This window comes from Coffea eugenioides, chromosome 4 (genome assembly GCF_003713205.1).
Source record: "Coffea eugenioides isolate CCC68of chromosome 4, Ceug_1.0, whole genome shotgun sequence".
Classification (NCBI taxonomy): domain Eukaryota; kingdom Viridiplantae; phylum Streptophyta; class Magnoliopsida; order Gentianales; family Rubiaceae; genus Coffea; species Coffea eugenioides.
Window position 1 is genome coordinate 10681087 of NC_040038.1, and position 21047 is coordinate 10702133.

General features: G+C 35.2%; 3 protein-coding genes across 6 annotated transcripts; 1 reads left to right on the plus strand and 2 right to left on the minus strand.

The window, feature by feature from the left end:
* Positions 1 to 2644: 2644 nt before the first annotated feature.
* Positions 2645 to 6986, minus strand: LOC113768007 (26S proteasome non-ATPase regulatory subunit 6 homolog). The gene is made up of 8 exons (XM_027312219.1): positions 6749 to 6986; positions 6487 to 6601; positions 4816 to 4906; positions 4577 to 4722; positions 4251 to 4470; positions 3968 to 4076; positions 3330 to 3498; positions 2645 to 3226 (listed from the first exon to the last, which is right to left on the minus strand). Exons 1-8 carry the CDS (start codon positions 6882 to 6884, stop codon positions 3052 to 3054), a joined length of 1161 nt encoding a protein of 386 aa, XP_027168020.1. The 5' UTR covers positions 6885 to 6986; the 3' UTR covers positions 2645 to 3051.
* Positions 6987 to 7806: 820 nt separating this feature from the next.
* LOC113768794 lies at positions 7807 to 10852 on the minus strand. 4 transcript variants are annotated; one of them, XM_027313281.1, is made up of 5 exons: positions 10650 to 10852; positions 10457 to 10541; positions 9750 to 9984; positions 9562 to 9666; positions 7807 to 8993 (listed from the first exon to the last, which is right to left on the minus strand). In XM_027313281.1, the coding sequence occupies exons 3-5, from the start codon at positions 9931 to 9933 to the stop codon at positions 8257 to 8259; spliced, it is 1026 nt and encodes a 341-aa protein (XP_027169082.1). In that variant the 5' UTR covers positions 9934 to 9984; positions 10457 to 10541; positions 10650 to 10852; the 3' UTR covers positions 7807 to 8256. The 4 variants fall into 4 exon arrangements, with proteins under 4 accessions (XP_027169082.1, XP_027169083.1, XP_027169080.1 ...); XM_027313282.1 differs by lacking the exon at positions 10457 to 10541 and having other exon boundaries at positions 9562 to 9648; XM_027313279.1 differs by lacking the exon at positions 10457 to 10541.
* Positions 10853 to 15489: 4637 nt separating this feature from the next.
* Positions 15490 to 18877, plus strand: LOC113768867 (non-specific phospholipase C6-like). The gene is made up of 3 exons (XM_027313374.1): positions 15490 to 16964; positions 17729 to 17905; positions 18175 to 18877. Exons 1-3 carry the CDS (start codon positions 15878 to 15880, stop codon positions 18471 to 18473), a joined length of 1563 nt encoding a protein of 520 aa, XP_027169175.1. The 5' UTR covers positions 15490 to 15877; the 3' UTR covers positions 18474 to 18877.
* The last annotated feature ends 2170 nt before the right edge of the window (positions 18878 to 21047 follow it).

Here is a 21047-nt window from a genome sequence, read left to right on the forward strand (position 1 = left end):
GTCAAAAATTGTTAATTCAGACACCAAATGTGTCATGCCCAAAAGATGAGGGACGAAATGTGTCTTGTGCCCAAAGTTTGGGGATGAAAACCGGTATTTTCCCAAAGGAAAATCAATGCGCATGAGTTGGCACCTTGGAAAGCATCAAATCGGCATTAATTCCAATTTCAAGTGTCAAAATGGCAAAAAGTAAATGGATGGTTTGGCTTTTCACTCTCAAATACTTTTTCACCATCCGATTAATGCAGAAATTAACATTAATGATTAATCATCCCAGTACAGTAAAATGCTAGTGCAAGGTTAGATTGATTGTGTAACATTTTTGTTTGGATAGTGTATTATTTGAAATATTATTTGGAATAATTACTGTAGCATTTTTTGTGATGTGATGTGTGTGAGATAAAAGGTGATTGGAAATATAAAAAGATAGGTTGAAAAATGTGTTTGTGATGCAAGCGAAATATTATTTGGAATAATTTTGGTATCCAAACACTCGAAATGCATGTGATGGATGGCCTAAGAAGTTAGCTCAGTCGCACGTCTTCAATGTCCTAAAGTAGTGAAAAAAGAGCCACCAACTTCAATTGATGGCATTATGATTATTAATCAATTTTCTTGTCAACTGGCACCAACTGTCACTCTGTAAACGTAACTTTTTCTTGCATGAAAATGAAATGGACATAAACCAAAATAAACACCCCATTCCCCCGTCAAGATAGAATTAGAAGTTTTGAATTTTAATCCCTCTACCCTGTTTCCGCTTCTTCAATTCCATCCCTTTCTTTGCTATAAAAAAAATTTTTAAAAAAAAAACCAAAAAGCAAAACAAAATAGTACCAGTAAATGTACAAACTGCCCTTTTGCAAAACTAGCCCAGTGCCTACTCCTATGTTTTCAGAACCAGACAGGGTATCGACTTGGTCAAACTCAGGGGTCAGGGGTCAATAGGTTCAACCGAGTTCGATAGGGGTTGAACCGGATGACGTTATAAATAAAAATTATTTAAAAATTAAAATATTATATGTAAAATACCTAATAACATGTTAATATTAATAAATGTATATTCATATATATTTGATGTTTCAAATATATTTAACAAGAAAATACAAAGAAATTAGAACAATCAAATAGCAATTTATATTATTTAATGAGCATTAACAAGTTTAGAATTAAAATTATGGATTTAATTGAAAAATAACACCAAACTTTAAGAAAATATTGATAAAGTATGAAATATTTGAGGTATATTAATAGTTTTTAACAATCTAGGGGTCAAAACATAATATTTAAAAAGTTTGAGTTTTTTTTTTAAATGCTGATTGAACCGAAAAATCCGGTTTTCCCGGTCAAAACCGGATTTTTGCTTACCCGATTTTTTAGCATAACTCGAACCGGACACTTGGCCGGTTCCCAGTTCGATCGAACCGGTCGGTCCTGTCCGAGTTTTAAAACACAGGCCTACTCCAATCCCACTGAATATGGCAAGCTGGGTGTGGATGCTCCAGCCGAGGTGACACAACCCAACATGTGTTTGATCGAGGTCATTCCCCATGTCTTCGTCCTCCTAAGGTGATTTCACCTCGGTCAGTTGGATCCATTTGGTTATTCGGTATCTGGTACTTACAGGCAAAAGTTAACAAGTGTCAGACAAGTTGATATGACTGCTACCACTGTCATACCCAGACCTATCTCTGATACCACTGCCCTAGGCTCACTCCTTGTAGATAACGAGGAGTAGGTTCCATCATTCCTCTTGTCGATTTCCTCACTATAAATACTCCCCTCCATTTGAGAGGGGAGAGAGGATTTTGGCTTAGTTTCTCTCGTGCTTATAACTTGTCCAACTAGTACCGCTTTTACTCCTAATCCCTTGCATAACTGACTTTAGCATAGAAGCTAGATCGGGAAACAAAGCTCCGATTATGTCTCTATCTTGACAGGTATGCATGTGTCGTAGACTCAGTTCATTAGTTTGGAAATCACCTTGTCGGAAAAAAAAAGAAAAAAAAAAAGAGGAAAAAGCAACTTTACAAATGATTACTGGAAGGTAGCGAGCGCTTTAACATAATTTAGATGCTGCATTTGACAGGATGTTGGGTCCAAAAAAGAGAGTTGATCATAATGCCATTGTCCTTTCGGAATGATTTTAATCACTTTCGGGGTTTAATCTTTGGGTTCGACATAATTGACTTGGATTGGACATAATTTTGATGTCGTCATAATACAAATTACTTGCGCATTATTATTATTATTATGAGAGTCTCTCCAGCCTCCGAACAATTAATTATATATAAAATCAGGACCAAACCTAATTTCAGCTGATATTAAACTGTGCAGCAACTGCTTTAACCTGGAAAAGGAAAACAAACTGTCTATCCACGCCTCAAAGCACATTTACTGAAGGCCGTACAGCAATGAAAATAGCAGGATACCTGCTCCTGCTATGAATGCTGCTTAACGATTTTGCATAACTAGTGACAAATACCGAACCGATCCATTGGTTATCTTGCCTTGCAGTTCTGGATTCTCTTCCCCATCTCTACATAGAGAGGGAGAAACAGTTTTTTTTTGGGGGGGAGGGGGGGTGTTGGGGGGTGGTTGATACCCACCCGGAAGTGTATTCTTTTCAACTTAGACAACCACAGGAAGGAACAAGTAGCTAAAAATTGAACAATAAATGATCGAGGGGTTCTGCCTCAGAGGTTACAAAGAAAGAAGATCGTTACATCCAGTTACACATTTGCTAAGAATTAAAATCACTGAGGCACGAATTAACCATCGATCTGAAATTTCAAATGACGCGAACATTCTCCGTTGTCTACTCGATTTTAACACAATAGTAAAAGAAGGCACAAGCAGATCCGTCCAAAGATTGCATAAAGGTTATAATTTTTTTAAGACTCAGTAATGATCTGAAATAGTCCACCAAGTTCCAGGGAAAGAACTGAGGACATCCCGCTAGAAATACATCAGATGACTAGTCAAGAACTTCAAGGCATAATTCCTCGAATTGCCATGTCATCACCCAAAGCAAAACAACAGTTACATAACTCATAGATCAATGACACGAGAGAGCTTCTGAATACGATTCAACAAGAAATCTCCCTGCTTGATGGTTGCCTGGTAGAGGGCATTCTTTGCATCCGGACGATTAGTTTCTAGCACACCTGCTACTTTATCGATCTTGCAGTGTAGCTTTCCAGCGGCAATAAAGCGGGACAGCTCCCTGCAGAAGAATTAAATACCCAAACATCAATTTATTTGTATAATGGCAGTAATTTGAAGTTACAGGTAAGAGCTCATAGGATCAAGATACATGACAAACTTACAAGTCAATGAAATCCACAGTCACCCCAAATGCTTTTGCCATAGCTTCAATGGTAACACTCTTGTAGGACTCGAGGAATTGTGAATAAACCACACTTCTAACCTCCCTCATGTAATACCGGAAGTGTGGGTACAAGTACCGGTCCAATTTAATATACTCAGTTAAGCCAGCTGAAAGTCATTTGAATACATTGAATAAGACAAACTGTAAATAAGTGACAAAACATTGGTCCAAACTGTGATAGTTCAACAGAGGAGACGGTGGTTTGTGTGAATAGCAGAAACACTGAAGCAGATAACTATATCAGATTATTTAACAATTACTACTTCATAGAAAATTAAAGAAAAAGAGAAGAATTTTAAAAAATCCTTAATCTAGAAAAGTAGTAGCTAGCTCAAATCTGAACAAACATATAGCATATTAATTTGTCACATATTTAAGCAGCGTGGAGCCAGTCCCTAAGAACAACCCAAGTCCAATCTGCAGCACACGTCAGTCTGGGGAAGGAGGGAAGGCTGGATTTGACATTATATGTTCAAGAGCCTATGCCCTTAAAGGTCCTCTTTTCTATCGAGAATGAGGTATTTCATAAATATGTTTGTAAGATAGTGACATAAATTAAACAGCATTTATACTTACCAAAAGCAGAGAAAAATGATTTATATTGACAATCATAAAGTGAGTTCAAAAACTCTGACAAAAATGGGATTTTCCCAATAACTGCCAAGATCTCTGGGGCATCAACAACCTGCCACAAACAGCACAGGCACCATAAGTTCTACTTCATCCCTTTTATCATCTTCCAGAAAAAGATGAAAAGTATTAGAATGTCATCAAGGGGATGTGGTTAGACAGGAATGAAAATATGATTTGCTTATTTGATCTACAATTGAACCAGAATCATCTTAAAAAAAATGAATACCTTCTGTTTCAGGGAAACTCTGTCTAGTGATATGATGCTTGTAAGGACAGTGTAAAATATGAAGGTGTCATAGGTAAAAAGTTCGTAAGTCGTAAAAGTTGAAATGGAATCGAGAAAAAGATTTGCTGCTTTCTTGAAGTTACGTGTTGACATGCAGAACAAGCCCTCATACACCTTCAACCTGTTCTTTCTTTCCCAGTCACCTCCTTCTTCAAACAAGCTGCAAGCCACAAGTCAAGAGCAAATATTAAGGAAAACTGGAGCACACATAGCTATAATATAAGTGTGTATATATTATTGAAGATCAATATATAAATATCCTTTACTTCTTTGCTTTATCAATACTCTTTGATATGAGATCAAAGTCCATATAGAAGAAACCAATCTGCAGTGTGTGAAAAACTAGGTCCATCTTTTGGCCAACTGCAACTGTTTTACTTTCTGTGACTTTGAGCTGCTCAAGTGCCTTCTCCTGGATTCATTGTGAAGCAAATATCCAAAAAAATGGTTAAATCATGAGGAGGGATATGGAGGTGCAATGATGGAAAAAAGTTCACTCGTCTACCTTATCACTAATTCGGATGTAAAACAAAGATTTAGCCAAATGAGCTTCTCTAACTTCACTTTCTCCCAAGTTCTCCTCTGCATCAGCAATCCTAGAAAGTAGATGAATAAAGACTAAAGAAGTGCCACACAAAAATAGCATATGGAGCTATATAAGCAGGAATAAAATCTACTCATGCCACTTCACGGAAAGACCTCATAATGAAGAATTTGTGCACCTATACACCAAAAGCTAAGGAAATGAGGAAAAAGGACAAACAGCAAAATATATATCACTAGGCACACTCTTGTCACAATGACATATTGGAATAACCATCAGCTACAAATTTTAGTCCTAGTAACAAGAACCAGCGCATAAGTATCAGATTGACTGCCTGAAGGGAGATTTTTTATACACAATTACCACTAAAAACAGCAATTGAAGGACATGAGGGCTACATAGCATGTAATATCTAACAAGGATTACATAGCGACATCTAATACTTCACAAGTCAGGTCGATATTTAAGCCTTATGAGTAGTAGTTCTTAATTTCTACTTTTTTAAGGAAAATTCTAACACAAAAGAGTAGGAACAAGGGAAAAAATTAAAAGGTATAAAGAATTGCCAAAAAGGGGTGACAGGAATAGTGCATAAAACGGGGCAGACTCTCTAGTCCATTTTGACAAATAAGAGATGCCAAAATCCTATGGTTCATCATTCAAATGTATGACTGATATCTAATTGCCAGTTTTACATTTTCATCTGCATAAGCTAACCCAATTTTTTTAAAAAAAAAAATTATATGCAACTAGAAATTGAGATAACAAATCACACAGTTCACTCTAATTTGTTTGTAATTGTGTGCACAAACTTGTATCATCTATATTGAGGGAGGATCAACATAAGAAGACGTAGCTTCTTTTGACATTCCTACATGTTTGGAGTTTCATGTGCATTTAATATCATAACACTAGAGGCCACCAGTTCAAAAGCCATCTTTCCATACCATATCATCAAAAGACAGTTTTCAATACTCATTTGATGGAGAGCAAGCAAACCAGGACTGTCTTCTTTTCACACACCTTTTTAACGTACTAAGAATCAATAAACAAATCAACAAAAGAAGCACCTTCACCTCTCATTTGAGTTGAACCTTACATGTGACAGCATAAGAACCGGCACTGCAATGTTTCAGAATTAACGTCTAAAACCAATTAAACCTACTCTTCGCCAGAATGAAACTAATTATCAATAATATTCATCCTATTGTATCTAGTCGGAATGCCTGACACCTACAAAACATTTAAGGCAAACACTAAAAAGTTAAACCGGAAGTTGCATAACAACTACATTCAAAAAGCAGGTTAAGCAATACAAATATACGTGCACTAAGGCAGCATTTTACCGAGCCTTACAGCAAAACTAAGACATCAGCTTAAAAAATTGCCGAACTCAAGCAGCTAGTCTACAGAAACATACAGAAATGACGTTACAAAACGTAATCTTTCAGGACTTGGAAATCATAAGCTATTCTCCGTTCCCCAAATCCACTAAACTAATAAACAGACCGCAGACCTCTGATACTAAACGGTCCAATTATTCAATAAAACCTACACTAACAATGCCAAAAAAATTCGGAAAGCTAGTAAAATTGAAAAAATAAATTAGTCTAATGAGAATCTGAAATTTACTTTTCATCAAGCTGCTTGAGTTCCTCGTCAATCTTAGCACGCATCGAATCCAGCACCTTTTGATCCAAATTCAAAACCCCATTTGCAACTAGGGTTTCGTACAACGGCGCCATATCTGAATACAATCCCACCATAAATCAAATTAATACTCCTTAACAAACAAAACCCAAGACATATAAACACAAAACACCTAATTTAACTGAAAAATATAAACCAATCAAAAAAAGTGTATATATCTAAATTACTCAGAAGCCAAATTTACCATCTGAAACGACGGCGTTGTAAACTTCATCCCGGAGGCGAACTTTCTCGATGTCGTCGACATCTGGGTGAGTAAGCAAGAAGAGTTTGTTGGCGAGAATCAGGTGGGGTTGCTGCTTGCCCTCTTGATTTTCCATCTTCTTCTTCTTCCTTTTTTTTATTTTTGGGGTTTCTTTTGGGTTCTTATTCTTCTTTTTGATGTTGGAGTTCAGAGCCTGTATGCTTGTGGAGAGGGCAACCGAAAGATGCTGGCTAGTGCCTAGTAGGACTAAAATTTGAAGGGGAAGAGAAAGAAAAGGCTTGAATTACACTTACCTCCCCTATTTTTTCATATTTATAGTTTACATCAGATTTAACTTTAAGAGCAAATAAGTATAAAAAAACAAATATTGCACTTAATATATGGTTGAATAAGGTCTTCTTTTACACTTTTGTTTGAAAATGTATGTTTTTTATGCGTTCAATTGGTCCTTAAATATAAAATAAGTTTCTTCCCAGGACATAAAATTTTAGTAAAAAATATTTATTACAGCCTATTAGGACTTGTATATTATAAAAAGAAGTAATATGGGCAAAGTTCAAAGAGATTTTGGTCTAATGGCTAATAGTTAAATTGAGATCCCCAACGTTATAGATCCTAGATAAAAAAAAATATATAGGCAAAGGATCTAATTACTATAACATTTATGTCTCACAAGTTAATTGGATATTGACATATTAGAAACATTTAAGTTACAAGGAGTATATAATTATTTACTTTGTTAAAACTTCTTTGAATTGTCAAAAATTGCCTTCTATGCTAAAGAGTTTTTACAACATTGTGGGAGGACTTCTTGATGGTTTGCGCAAGAAAATATCCATTCAATTGAATCATTTAGAGATTGAGAATATCAATCACCCATTATTTTAGCACGCATGCAAGAAACGTCGACCACCTGTTATTAGCTACATATTATGTGAGTTGCAATCTTAGGATGATTCAAGTGTCCACTAGCAATAATCTGCACGAGTAAATAGATTCAGTAAGTTACTTGGCTAGGAAATTACCCATTATCCATGTAACTTGAAAGAAAGCGATACAAGAAATTCCTATAAATTTATGAACATCAACTTGTCAGTTAAAACAGCATTTGCATATGGAATTGTAACAAAATACCATAATATATTGTGAGATCTCAAGCTTGAAATGGAAATCCATCAGCTACTAAAGTGGAATTGGATCACTTTCATGCCTTGAGAATTCAGAATGCAGAATGGACATTTTGATACTGCCAAATACAAAGTGAAGCTTCAATTGAAAACAACTACGCTAACGGTTTCCCAACTTCAACTAAAACTCTCTACTCTCAACTTGAGATCATATACACACGAACCACACAAGAACTGCTGCTTATCGACCGAAAAACGAAAAAAGAAATGATGCTTTACCAAAACTTGGGATTTTCAAGCGATTTAGACCAAGAAAACATAAGTAAGAAGCCAAAGAAGAATACACAGAGAGCAGCCACACTACAAAATATTTGGGAGGTGAGAATCCAATCTTTGCTGCAATTCCTTGATTTTCATGGAGAGCTCAGACTTCTGCTCCTTATAGTTCTGCAAAAGGTAGTCTTTTCCATCTATAACTTCCCTCAACTCATTAACTTCCCTTCGCAGCATTTCAATTTTGTCACTGTTTCTGTCTTTCTCCAACGAATCCAAATGTCCCTCAACTTCGGAATACTCATTCAAATGGCCATTCCTTAGTTCAGCAGGCCAAACAGGTGCAGAGGTAGGCTTATCACCACAATTGTCTTGTCCCACACAATGATCTGCAATTACTTTCCTCAACCTCTGTATTTCTCTCTCTGAGTCAAACAGATCTCTGTTTGCAGCATCTAGCAGTGCTTGCAGCTGGGTAGAGTGTGTTAGCTGAGTGCTGAGGGAATTCTGCAGTTCTACAATCTGATCTTGCATCTCTATTATCATGTCATCCCGTCTCTTCAGCTGTTGCCTCAGCTTCTGAATCACTTCTCGATTACTGAAAATGTCAGAACCAGCTTCAGAGACGCAAGGTGAATCAGAACTGTTAGAATGGTGGAATGGTTTCTGAGGAAGCTCAAGGCGGTCAGGAGATGATGCCCAGATTACCCCATTCTCTTTGCTGAACTCAGAAGAAGAAACTTTAACAAGAGGTAATGCCATTTCAGGTTCTGACAGAACTTGGCCATTGCGCTGCTGTTTGATCTCCATCACATTCACAGATCCTGTTCATTAATCAATTACCAGAAATTACAAGAAATGAACCATGGAATTATATAGGGACATAAATAAAATCCTGAATACATCCAGAATCAGCAAAAAGGTCTTTAAGTTTTCGTGGAACTACATAAAAAAAATTTTGAGGAGATATTCCTTATAATACCAGAAAGACGAGAATCTAAGATGTGAAGCAACCACTCCACGAAGAACAGCAGCAAGACCAATATAAACTTAAAAGAAGGTGGAGGTAAACATATACCGGACAATCAATATTCAGGAGAAATTTAAAAGACAAAAAGACCCAAAAAAAACCGTTTTTCATCTTTGAAGTGTCAATTCTATGAAAATTGTGCAAAACAAGCAAATGCATCTTATTTCTCGGACATAGTTATAAGGATACCCCCACAAGTATGAAACAGCACCGATTGCATGCCCTACCAAAGTGTGCATCAAGCAACAACCATGTTCAGCTGGAGCAATAACCTATATACCAAAAATCTGAATGGATATTTGTTCTAAAAAAGGAAAATAACTTCCAGCTGAAGGGGAATTAAGGCTAGAGAAATGCCAGACCAGAAAGGCAATTGCAGCAAGCATTCCCATCTTGATGAAAAGAATATGCATTTGAATGCAAACCGCAGCTCCCTGATTTCTTTCTCCCTGTAAATTTTCCACTCCCTGAATTGTCAAACAACTCTTCAAGACAACACCATGAAGAAATATGAAAAGGAAAAGTGAAGCTTATTCATATGTCATATAACCTTTCAAGCTGTTGCTGGTATTGTCCGGTGGCTTCATGTCAAGCACCTGTTTCAGCTTGTAACCCAACCTAATTGATAATGTACTTAGCAAAGCACCGCCTGCAATAAGGACCCAATTAGGCCCCTCACTCTGAAAGCCTTTCTGCCTCTGGGCTCTAGGAACCCCATTTGCTATTGGTTTCATTGCTGGAAGGTTCTAATAAGATTGCAAGGGACAACCAAGTGCATCCAGGACCTAAATAGAAATGCACCATATATATTTGGTGAGAAAAAGAAAGGCAGCGAGCCACAATGTAAATCTAGGGCTGGAAAAACAGTGGATTTTTTATTAAATACATAATACCGCTGATAATCAAGCACAAAATTTGCAAACTGTAAACTGATGCCTTGTTACAGAGTTTGCTATCCCTGGTCATAAAGAAGTTCAATATACTAAAAGCCAAAAGGCTCTGTCTGTTTTTCTAGATTGTTTACTTCGCTACCTTCTTGTGATTGAGAAAAAGGACACAAAAGGGGAACACGATTGCCAATTTGGGAATTGATACAATTAAAATGCTGTTTCATTAAATTATCGAATTTAACAACCTACATTTCCATCACAAATTTATCACAGTATCCGACTAAAGCCAAAAACACACAACACTTGACACACACCGGCGTAATAATAAATTAAGCCCATTAATAAAAGTACACAAAGAAATCTAAACCGGTCCTTCCTTTATTCATCCCATCATCAGGCACATTTCCATTATAATCCACCCTTTCCAACGCTGAAATTTCTGCAGACAACCACTTGAAAAAAGCCACAAAAGTACGCAACTCAAAAATGGAAATAAAACACAAGTACTAAAAATGAAGAAGAACACGAGGCAGAGGAGTCCGTGTATATGAAAGATGTACCTGACAAAGAAAGAAAGAAAGAGCTGATTGGGGATGAGGGCGGGGCAGACGGTGAGGCCGGCGGAGAAGGGGAGGATCACGCCGGAGCCGGAGCTGGAAATGGCGGACGACTGGGGAGAATGTGAACGTACATTATTTAGGGTTTTGTCAGCCTAAATTGGGATTAGAATGCTGATACATAGTGGGTTTTTGGCATGAAGTGTTTAGAGTGTGCTGGACCAATAGACTTAACTGTCACATTTCTTCTTTTATCTTTTCTCTTTTTTTTTCCCCTTTCTTTGTTGTCGTAAACTGTTTTTTCTTTTTGTCTTCACACTTTAAAGTTGAGATTTATTATGTAAACTGTTTTTCCTTTCTCATTGTCTCTACCCTCTTATTAACTTTTAATTTTTCTATATTTATGTCACATTATTTTGTTCAAGTTTAAATGATTGGGCTTAGGGTGCGTTTGATAAAACTAAAGTTTGAAATGTGAATCCATTAAGTTATTAAATTGTTAAGTATTAAATCTAATACATTTGAGTGCAAATCACATTCAATGATAAATGAATGACTTAAAATCTGTTTGATAACATTAAAAAGTGCTGAAATTTAACTTTTTCAGACCTTCAGATGTTTTGAGTATTTGATAAATGAAAATCTATCTGCTGAACTTGTTAAGCAGTGCTGAAGTTATGTGTATTTTTTTCAGCACAAGAATCCTAACTTAATGCTTAATTCTGATAAGAATTAATAGAATTACTTCAACTGTCTTATCTTATCTACCAAATCTACCTTTATTTGTTAATTATATTCAAAATTCTTATATAATAAAACAACTTTATATTTTCTATCTAATGATTTTTTATTTCTTTTTTCTCCCTTTTTAATGACTTTTATATTTTCTCCATACTCCTTATATAATATATTTCATCTTTTATATTAATTTGATTTAAAAATAAATATTGTCATTTTCATACCTAAAAATTTTAACCTAATTAAATCATAGGTTCTATTTCTTTTTTGATGAAAAGATATAAGGGCAAAATTGTCAAATTTAACTTATTAAGCATTCAGTTATAAATGTATATCAAACAATATAAATTAGATTTAACATTAAAATTCAGACATTTATATATTTTTTTCATAAAATTTAGTAAATTAATTGTTTCAATATTCAGATTTCAGAATTCAGATTCAGTTTTATCAAACGGAACCTTATCACTTAATTTTGAAAGCAAATTTTGCCTAGAAAATTCATTGCACTTAATTAATTCATATGTTCAATTTTTTGTTATCAAATGATTTGAATATATTAAGATATGAATTCATTAAATTTAAGTGCTGAATTGGGTTCTAAAGAGATGAGGATTTGTGTAATTCTTTAAATTAAAGTTGACAAAAGATCATAGTTGATATTTTTTATAATGTGCGCTGGGAGACTTTACGTCGATAAATGTGTGTTACACTGGGGCATACGGAGTTAAGCGATTCAAGTTTCTCAACTTTCAAGTGTAAATTTCAAGACATAAGGTCCACAGATTTTGTATGATTTGAGTTTCTCAACTTTCAAGTGTAAATTCCGTTGTAGAAAGTACATTGATAGATTTTGTACTTTAGAGATTGTTGAGTGTACTTTAGAGATTGTTGAGTGAATGGTAATTTTACATGTGAGAAATTTTGAGAATCTCACTATTGGAAAAGTTTGAAAAGTTAAGAGGAGTGACTGCAATTAAGCCAAATCCTTGTTTTTTATACGTGGAAAGCCGTAAAAAACAAAATTATTGATTCTTTGTTGTTGTTGTTATTATTTCCCCGGAGACCGCAGGGGACACAATTATTTCACCACATGGGCGAAAGTATCCCATAACAACGCAAAGAAACACTAAAGAAGGTTTCTTTAGCTTACTTTTTTTTTTCTTGTACGATATTTCAAGAAAGTCTGGATTTTTAAAATGTAATCAAGAGATTTAATCTCTTGATCTACACTCAAATAGAGTTTAAAGACTTTTTTGATGGCCAACTACTTTAGAGAGTAGTTGTTTGCTTCTTTAGCTTATATTGCTTTTGTTGAAATTCATTTTGACAAGTCGTCATAACACATTTTCCATTGGCATTTAACATGGAAATATTACTATTGACTTGTTATTGACAATGAAATACAGTTTAATTGATAAATACAGGTCCGAGTCATAAAGGAGGTAAGTGAGAAGTAACTGTTAATCATTTTAAAAAGGAAAAAAAGATGCATTCAAGGAGACAAGAAGAATGCATAAGAAAGAAAGTTGAAATCTTTTGAAAGAAAGGAAAAAAAAAAAAGATGCATTCGAGGAGACAAGGAAAATGTGTAAGAAAGAAAGTAGAAATAAGTGCATTTAGATAAGAGATTATTTGAGATAATTTTTTTGAGAAAAACTATAGTAATTTTTGGATATGATGCATGCAAAATAAAAAAATGATTAAAAAATATATTTATGATGTAAGCAACTAAATTTGTGTAAATAATAAACTATTCAAAGAAACCTGAAAACTTCGTATGGTTTTTAAAGGTAGAAATTCGAATTTAACTTACCATAATAAACTCTTTTAGATTTCAGAATGACAAAGCTCATAAAGAAAAATGAAGAATCAAGAGGGCAAGAGAAATAAGAGAGGGAGAAAACAAATGATTCAAACCACCTGTTAATAATTAAATTTCTTACTATTATTGCGAGTTATATAGAACTTTTCTTTTGTTTCTTTTCTAAATGAACTAAACAACGGTTGAGCTAAAGGGGGAACAAAACCATACATTTGTTTATAGACGAAAACAAACAACAAAAAAACAAATAAGTTAAATAATTTCTTACATTCTTTTTGTGCTAACACATTTTTCAATGGCCAATTTAACGTCTAGTTTCTTGCTTAAGATTTCGTCTAGTTTTCTTTCATTTGTTAGTTTTTAGTAGGAAAGAAAAGAAAAGAAATGGAAAGATTTAAGAGGATGAATAGTAGCTAAAATTTTTCCTCCCAAATTGAAAGGAAATGGGAAGAAAGTTTGAGAAAGTTTGTCAAGTTTTTTTTTTAAATGCTTATTTTGTCCTTAAAAAGGTCTTGAAAAAATATTTAATGACTCCTATATCCAAAATCATTCCACTAATTCTCAAAACTCTCAAACAACATAACAATCTCTTCTCTTCACTTCTCTCATAATTTAAGTTTTCCCTTTTTTCTTTTCTATCCTAAACTCCCAAACTAAGCCTAAATTAGAAAGAGCTGGCTTCTTGGTTTTGTATTGTAAAGATTGTCATGAAAATACTAAGGGAACATTTGGAAAATGCTAATAAATCATGTGATACGTATATTTAATTTTGAAGTGAAAGCTACTTTTCCATGTATATTTGATTACCTATAAAATTTTAAAAGAAAGTAAGTAATTAGTGAATTTAATGATAGTTATTAAAATTCTTGTGTGTATTTGCAAGACACAAAATGCAGCAATATCCAAGAATATCAAAAATAAAAGAAATTAACTCTTCATCACTTTCATATTTTTCCCTACAGGTAAAGAACTAATGAATGTGTTTGGACAGGAGATTATTTGATTTATTATTTGCAATAATTGCAATAACACTTTTATAATGTGATTTATGTGAAATAAATCAGTCGTTAGAAAGATAAAATATTGATTAAAAAACGTGTTTATAACATAAGTAAAATAACATTTTTCCTCACAACCAAGTAGCAAACAGTATATGTGAGCTAATAATTTCTTGCACAGTTTGTGAAACTTGCTAAGGCATACAAAACTGTGGTACTGAAATTGAAGACAAATATTTCCCAACAAAATTATTGGAGCAAAACTGTAAAATTGAGACAAATCGGTCCATTTTCCAATTTCGAAGGACTGTTTGGGAGTTTTGCAATTTTCCACCGACATTTTTCTTGAAAAACATTAGCGTAAATACTTAACTATCCCGTGAAAAAGATAAGGGTTAATTACAATTAATCTCCTTAAGGTATATCTCATTTAACACTTTACCCTTTAACCTTTAATTTTGCTCATTTAACCCCCTATAGGATAAAATTACCCTTTTATTATTTTGATTTTTCATTTATCTTTTTTCCTCTTTTTTATTTCTTTTTCTCTTTCTTCGCTCTTTCATCATTTCCAATAGAAAACTCCATGTCAATGAAAATTTTTATTTTGAGTTTGTAATTGCATTTCTGAGTGAAAATTTAAAAGGTATCAAAAACTAATTTTTGATTTTTTGTATGATGCCACGTGTCATAAATTTCAATTGATGATTATTAATCAGGTCACAATTTCATCTTATAATATTTTCTTGAGAATAAAATGAGAAAGTAGAAAGGAAAGAGGAAAGACCAAAATTAAAAGAATTGAAAGGCTAAAAAAATTGTATTTTGGGAAAGTGATTTGAATATTTTTTAATCATTTAAGGAGAAGATAGATCTCTGTAATTTCTTTTTTTTTTAATTTCAATCATTAAAATGAAGATTTTTATGGGAAAGATGAAGAATTAAAGAAAGAAGAAAGAGACAAAGAAAATAAAAGAGCACAAAAGGGGAAAGGAAAAAAAAGAAAAAAGAAAAATAAGAGTTTAGAATAATAGAGGGATAATTTTGTCTAATGGGAGATAAAGTGAGACAAAAAAATGGTAGGGGGTAAAGTGAGAAATGAGGTATACTTTAAGGGGATTAGTTGTGATTAACCCAAAAGATAAACAAAAAGACCCAAAATCTGATGAATGAAAGCAGATTCCGCCAAAACTGCGGCTGGATTGCACACGTCGCCCCGCATTTAACCTCCTCTCATCGAAAGCGATGTGAGTCAGACATTCAGATATCATTTTCCTACACTACAGTTTCCCACCACAACTGCACCCTTGTGACTCTTGACTGATAAGAACTGGAAGAACAGAACTCTCCTATTTTCTCAGCTCTTTTTTCCCTTCATTCTTCGATCAAGATGCTTTTCTTTCACTAGATTTAGCTGCATTTATGACAATGTTTTAAGTATAGGAACATTTTTCTACACGTTGCTAGATTCCTACTGCACTTTTTCTTTTTCCCCCACAACAAAAGAGCAGCCTTGCTAATTGCTTTTTTTCAGCTTCCTTTTTGCACATTTTCTTCCATTACTATAGTCACTTCTTCCATCCAGAAATTCATCATTTCTCATCCTAAGAGGGAGGCAAAAATCTGGGTTGGAGTTAGTTTACATTGTTATTGAAAGTTCAAGATCAAGAATGGGAAAATTCGGGCCTAAAGCACCTGCATTTTCCTCTCTGTTGCTGCTTTGTCTTGCACTGTTGTCAAGTTTTCGTATCACTCATCAAGCACAGCAGCAGCCCATTAAGACAGTTGTTGTTCTAGTCTTGGAGAACAGATCTTTTGATCATATGATTGGATGGATGAAGGATTACATCAATCCATTGATCAATGGTGTAACAGGGGATGAGTGTAATCCTGTTTCAACTAAGGCTCAACATACTCAAAGGATCTGCTTTTCTGATGATGCTGAATTTGTGGATCCGGACCCTGGTCACTCGTTTGAAGAGGTGCTGCAACAGGTATTCGGTTCTGGTTCAATTCCTTCAATGACTGGCTTTGTTGAACAAGCACTAACGATGTCGGAGAATCTGTCTGCAACAGTTATGAAAGGTTTTAAGCCTGAGAATTTGCCAGTTTATGCTGCACTAGTTCGGGAATTCGCGGTTTTTGATAGATGGTTTTCTTCAATTCCTGGTCCTACTCAACCAAACAGGCTGTTTGTTTACTCTGCTACTTCTCATGGCTCAACTAGCCATGTGATAAAGCAGTTGGCTACTGGATACCCTCAACAGACTATATTTGATTCGCTTCATGACAATGGATTGGATTTTGGTATATATTTTCAAAGTTTTCCAACTACTTTATTCTTCAGGAATTTGAGGAAACTGAAGTATATTTTTAAGTTGCATCAGTATGATCTGAGGTTTAAGAGGGATGCAAGAAATGGAAAATTGCCAAGCCTGACTGTGATTGAACCTAGGTACTTTGATCTAATCGGTTTTCCAGGAAATGATGATCATCCATCGCATGATGTTGCTAATGGGCAGAAGCTAGTGAAAGAGATTTATGAGACATTGAGAGCAAGTCCTCAGTGGAATGAAACTCTTTTCATCATCACTTATGATGAACATGGTGGTTTTTATGATCATGTTCAGACTCCTTATGCTAATGTTCCCAATCCTGATGGAAATACAGGACCAGCTCCTTATTTCTTCAACTTTGACAGACTTGGTGTTCGTGTTCCAACAATTATGGTGTCTCCTTGGATCAAGAAAGGAACTGGTAAAACTCACTTCATTTTCTAAGGCTTCTTTACTCTTCTGGCGCAAAGAACTGTATGATGTTGTTTTATCTCAAATTTACAAAGAGAGAAGTAGAGAAGGGTAAAGTCCAGTGGTAACAAAATTTAGAGTTCGCAGACAATTACTGACATTTAACTCAACCATCATACAGGGCTTATTGATTCTTTAGCTTGATGGAATAGAAGGAAATGGATATGGAGAATATTTTTTCATTCTTTGTCTACATATGGATCAGAAGAAGGAAAAAAAGAAGAAGAAAAAGAATAAAGAGTAGTTCTGTTTCTAAAATGGTTATGAACTTTATGATATTTATGTGTCAGGATACAGCAAGATGTTGTTTGTTGTATTACCAAAATTTTGTTAATTCCCCCATCTCAGTTGTAGTAGGTAAGCAGCAGTGGCATTGGCACATGAGCACATGGCTATCTGAAAATTGAAATTCCATTGATTTCTTCATACAATCATATTCAAATGGGGGTTTTTTTTTTTAATTTCTATAATGTTTTAGAGACTGCTATTCTCATGTTAAGTTTTTAACCAATATAATTCGTAAGAACTATTATAATATTCTACAGTTTCATGAAGCTACCGGGTCATAGTTTTCTTCCAATTGAGCATATATAAGCTGGGCATCAAACCTGGTTTGCATAATCCCAGAAAAGGAATATACTAGAAAAGGTCTGCTCTTTATATTGTCTCTTTTGTTTCAGCAAGTTGCTGATGATTGGCTTGTCCTGTTTGCAGTAATAAGCAGGCCAAATGGACCTACTCCAAACTCTGAGTTCGAGCATTCCTCGGTCCCTGCTACCATGAAGAAGATTTTCAATCTCTCATCCAACTTCTTGACGCATAGAGATGCATGGGCAGGCACTTTTGAACAGGTTGTTGGGGAATTGACCTCCCCAAGAACTGATTGCCCTGGTAAGTTATGCCTGCTGAAGATATTAATCAAGTTATATTTCAAGTGATAGCTTATCGATCAATCAAAGGGACTGCTTAGAAAAACATACATAAAGCGCTATTAGGAGATAAGATTTTGATCAACAAGGTGGTCTTCTATGAGAGATTGATATGCCTTTTGAGTTGTAAACTTTATAATTACTCCCAGTTTTACACCCTTTCTACCATTTTTCTATTAGAATTAAGCATGCTAGGAATTACTAAAGAGGTTTCCTCTTATCAAATGACAGAGGTCCTTCCTGATGTTTTTCCATTGAGAAGCATAAAAGCAGATGAAAATAAAAGACTCTCTCAGTTCCAGGGAGAAGTAGTGCAATTGGCTGCTGTTCTGAATGGTGACCATTTCTTGAGTAGCTTCCCAGATGACATGGGCAAGAAAATGAATGTTAGAGAAGCTCATGAATACACTAAAGGTGCAGTATCAAGATTCATAAGAGCAAGCAAAGAGGCAATCAAGTTAGGAGCAGCTGAATCTGCCATTGTGGACATGAGATCTTCTCTCACTACTAGATCCTCAAATCACAATTGATGAATCTTGTAGGCATCTCCTTCGTCCATCTTAGTATTTATGCCTACAGATTTCATTAGGCTTCTAGTTCATATTAGCAAAGTCCACAGAACAAATTATAGCAAAACTTATGTATAGTATGACTGTCAGGTTTAGGTGATTGTTTCTGTTCTTAACTGCATTTCTTTAGGAGGTCATAGAAGCATAGGAAACAACTCAATATGTGTATTACTAGCTCATAACTTTGAGTTCCAGAAATTGGAGTCCGACTGTCCGTTTGTTGTAGTTATGTTTGTGAAGTTTGAGGCTAGAGCATCCGTTAAAGCTAAGGGCAAGTAGTTTTTGCTTTTTCTGTAAACAATGGACAGTAATACAACATTTCCTATTATACTCAGCAAATGGCTTGTTCCTTTTTTGCTTGTAAATTTTGCAGTAAGTCTCCTTATTGTACAAAACAGGTGACTAGTGTGCTATTCTATCAGTATATATGGCACAAGGTTGGGGAAATCATCTTTAGTAGCTATATTCAAGGTTATATTCAGGAAGTGCTAGCTGCAACTTTGCAAAACTATAAAGAACAGTTCCATCAGTCCTATCCCGCTCCTCAATGAATCCATTTTGTGTGCCAAGCGTCCAAACCATGATCTTTTTCATGCCAATGGATCCCAAGAAAATTCTTGAGAAGGTGCTGTGCGGGCAGGAAGAGATCGGGTCCGTGCTGGTTGAGCCGAGCTTCCTACCAGCAAACACAACGCAATGAAAGAGGGATGGAGTCAGGGCTGAATTCCCGGGATGACTCCGATGTCTAAGTTAGACAACAAGGATTTCAGGAGTTGGAAGACGAGTAAGTGAGTCGACAAGAAGGTGTTACCTTTGTGTGTAGGGAAGAGAGGTATTTATATTCACAAACCGTAGTACAGATCTCAAAAAACGAGGGTAATGTGACGGCTACAGGGATACTGTAGGTCAACTCCTAGGTGCGGAAATGGGGCAGGGACGGTCATCAGAATGACACCGTCCCTGAGCAGTTAATGGTCATGATTTGGCCAAAAAATTTTGTGCGGTCCAGATAACAAGTTGTGCATCGATTTTCATACCGTGTGTGGAACCCGCAACATTTTGTACTAAAGTTACACGTTGTGCAAACAAAGTTACGCCGTGTATAACCAAAGTTACGCGCCGTTGAATATGGTCAAAAACATTGGGCAAAAACATTGGGGACGGTTGCACCTGCAACCGTCCGTGCCCCTTGTCCCCTAGGTGCATAGCTTCTGTCATACCAAATGACAGATGCGTGCGTCAGTCACTCACGTGCCAGTAAGTGATGGCTCGAGAGAGCAGAGATTATGGAAGGTTTCGGTAGTGACCGGTCTCCCACGGGTGCCATTTTGAGTGATCAAGTGATATGCAATCTTGTAATGCAATTTTGAGCTATTACTTTGGTTTGCAAAGCACTTATCTTGACAGACAGCGAAGTTCAAGACCAGAATGCTCATGAGCCAACCGTCGAAGGTTCAAAATGTTGTAGACTCCAAGTTATTTCTGGGAGAAAAGTGTTCGTTCCACTAAAGTCGAAGGCAAAATTACGGTGCCTGTGTGGAGAAAATCAGACTGAACACTGCCAAAGAAGTCCACTGATGCCATTCAAACAAAAGAATTTCAAGACTGAACCTGGAGTATGAAGAAAAAGAATTTCACCTGACTGCAAACAAAAGAATGCTTGAAATAAACAGACATCACAATTGTGCTGTCACACTTAGAATTAAGCAGCAGCAACAACGGATAGGTTTAGACACCAGATAAAGATCACTAGGACTAATTTGACGATGCAAGATCCAAGCTTTTGAATTATTGTCAGAACTTGATGCAAAGATGATCCAGATGACAATTTTGCATTGTTAATTCTAGGTGAAACAATATGATTTAGTGCTTCTTATATGACCATCAGGCCATACTTCATGAAAAACATTTTCAACTTGGTCTGTTCTGAACAAGATTACTGAGAAAGAACTAAACATATTATTATTTATTGGTACAAGCATTTATAACTTGGACATGGGATAATCGAGACAATCACCTGCATCACTAAACTCAATTAATTTCACTTTTGAATGATTGAAGAGGTTTCTAACTTTCTATCATTAGGTAATGCTGAATGCAGTAGTACTTTTTGACCTCTGACATGATAAAAAATGACCAGTTCGAGCCAGAACCAAACATGATCAAAACGTTTCACTACCCAAAATTACAAAATTTTAAAGCGAATGAGTTAATGAAATTACTTAGCATATACAGTTTGAACGTAAAAAAGGCTAAAAGAAAGGTCAAGTTCATCTTTAAGGTATGCATGATGCATATAATTTAGAAAATTAATCATGAAGAATTAATATACTCTAGGATCATCATCAAAAAACACGAAGAACTAATATACTATTCATTCGTAGGTATAATTCTAAAGAACAAAGTTCTAGTTTTACAACCGTGCTTAAATCAGACATTAGTGACTTTCTTATCAACGATATTTTGTTATAAAATTTGATCAATTAATCAGAATCATAAGAAATCACCATTGGTAGATTTTAAATTTTTTGTTTG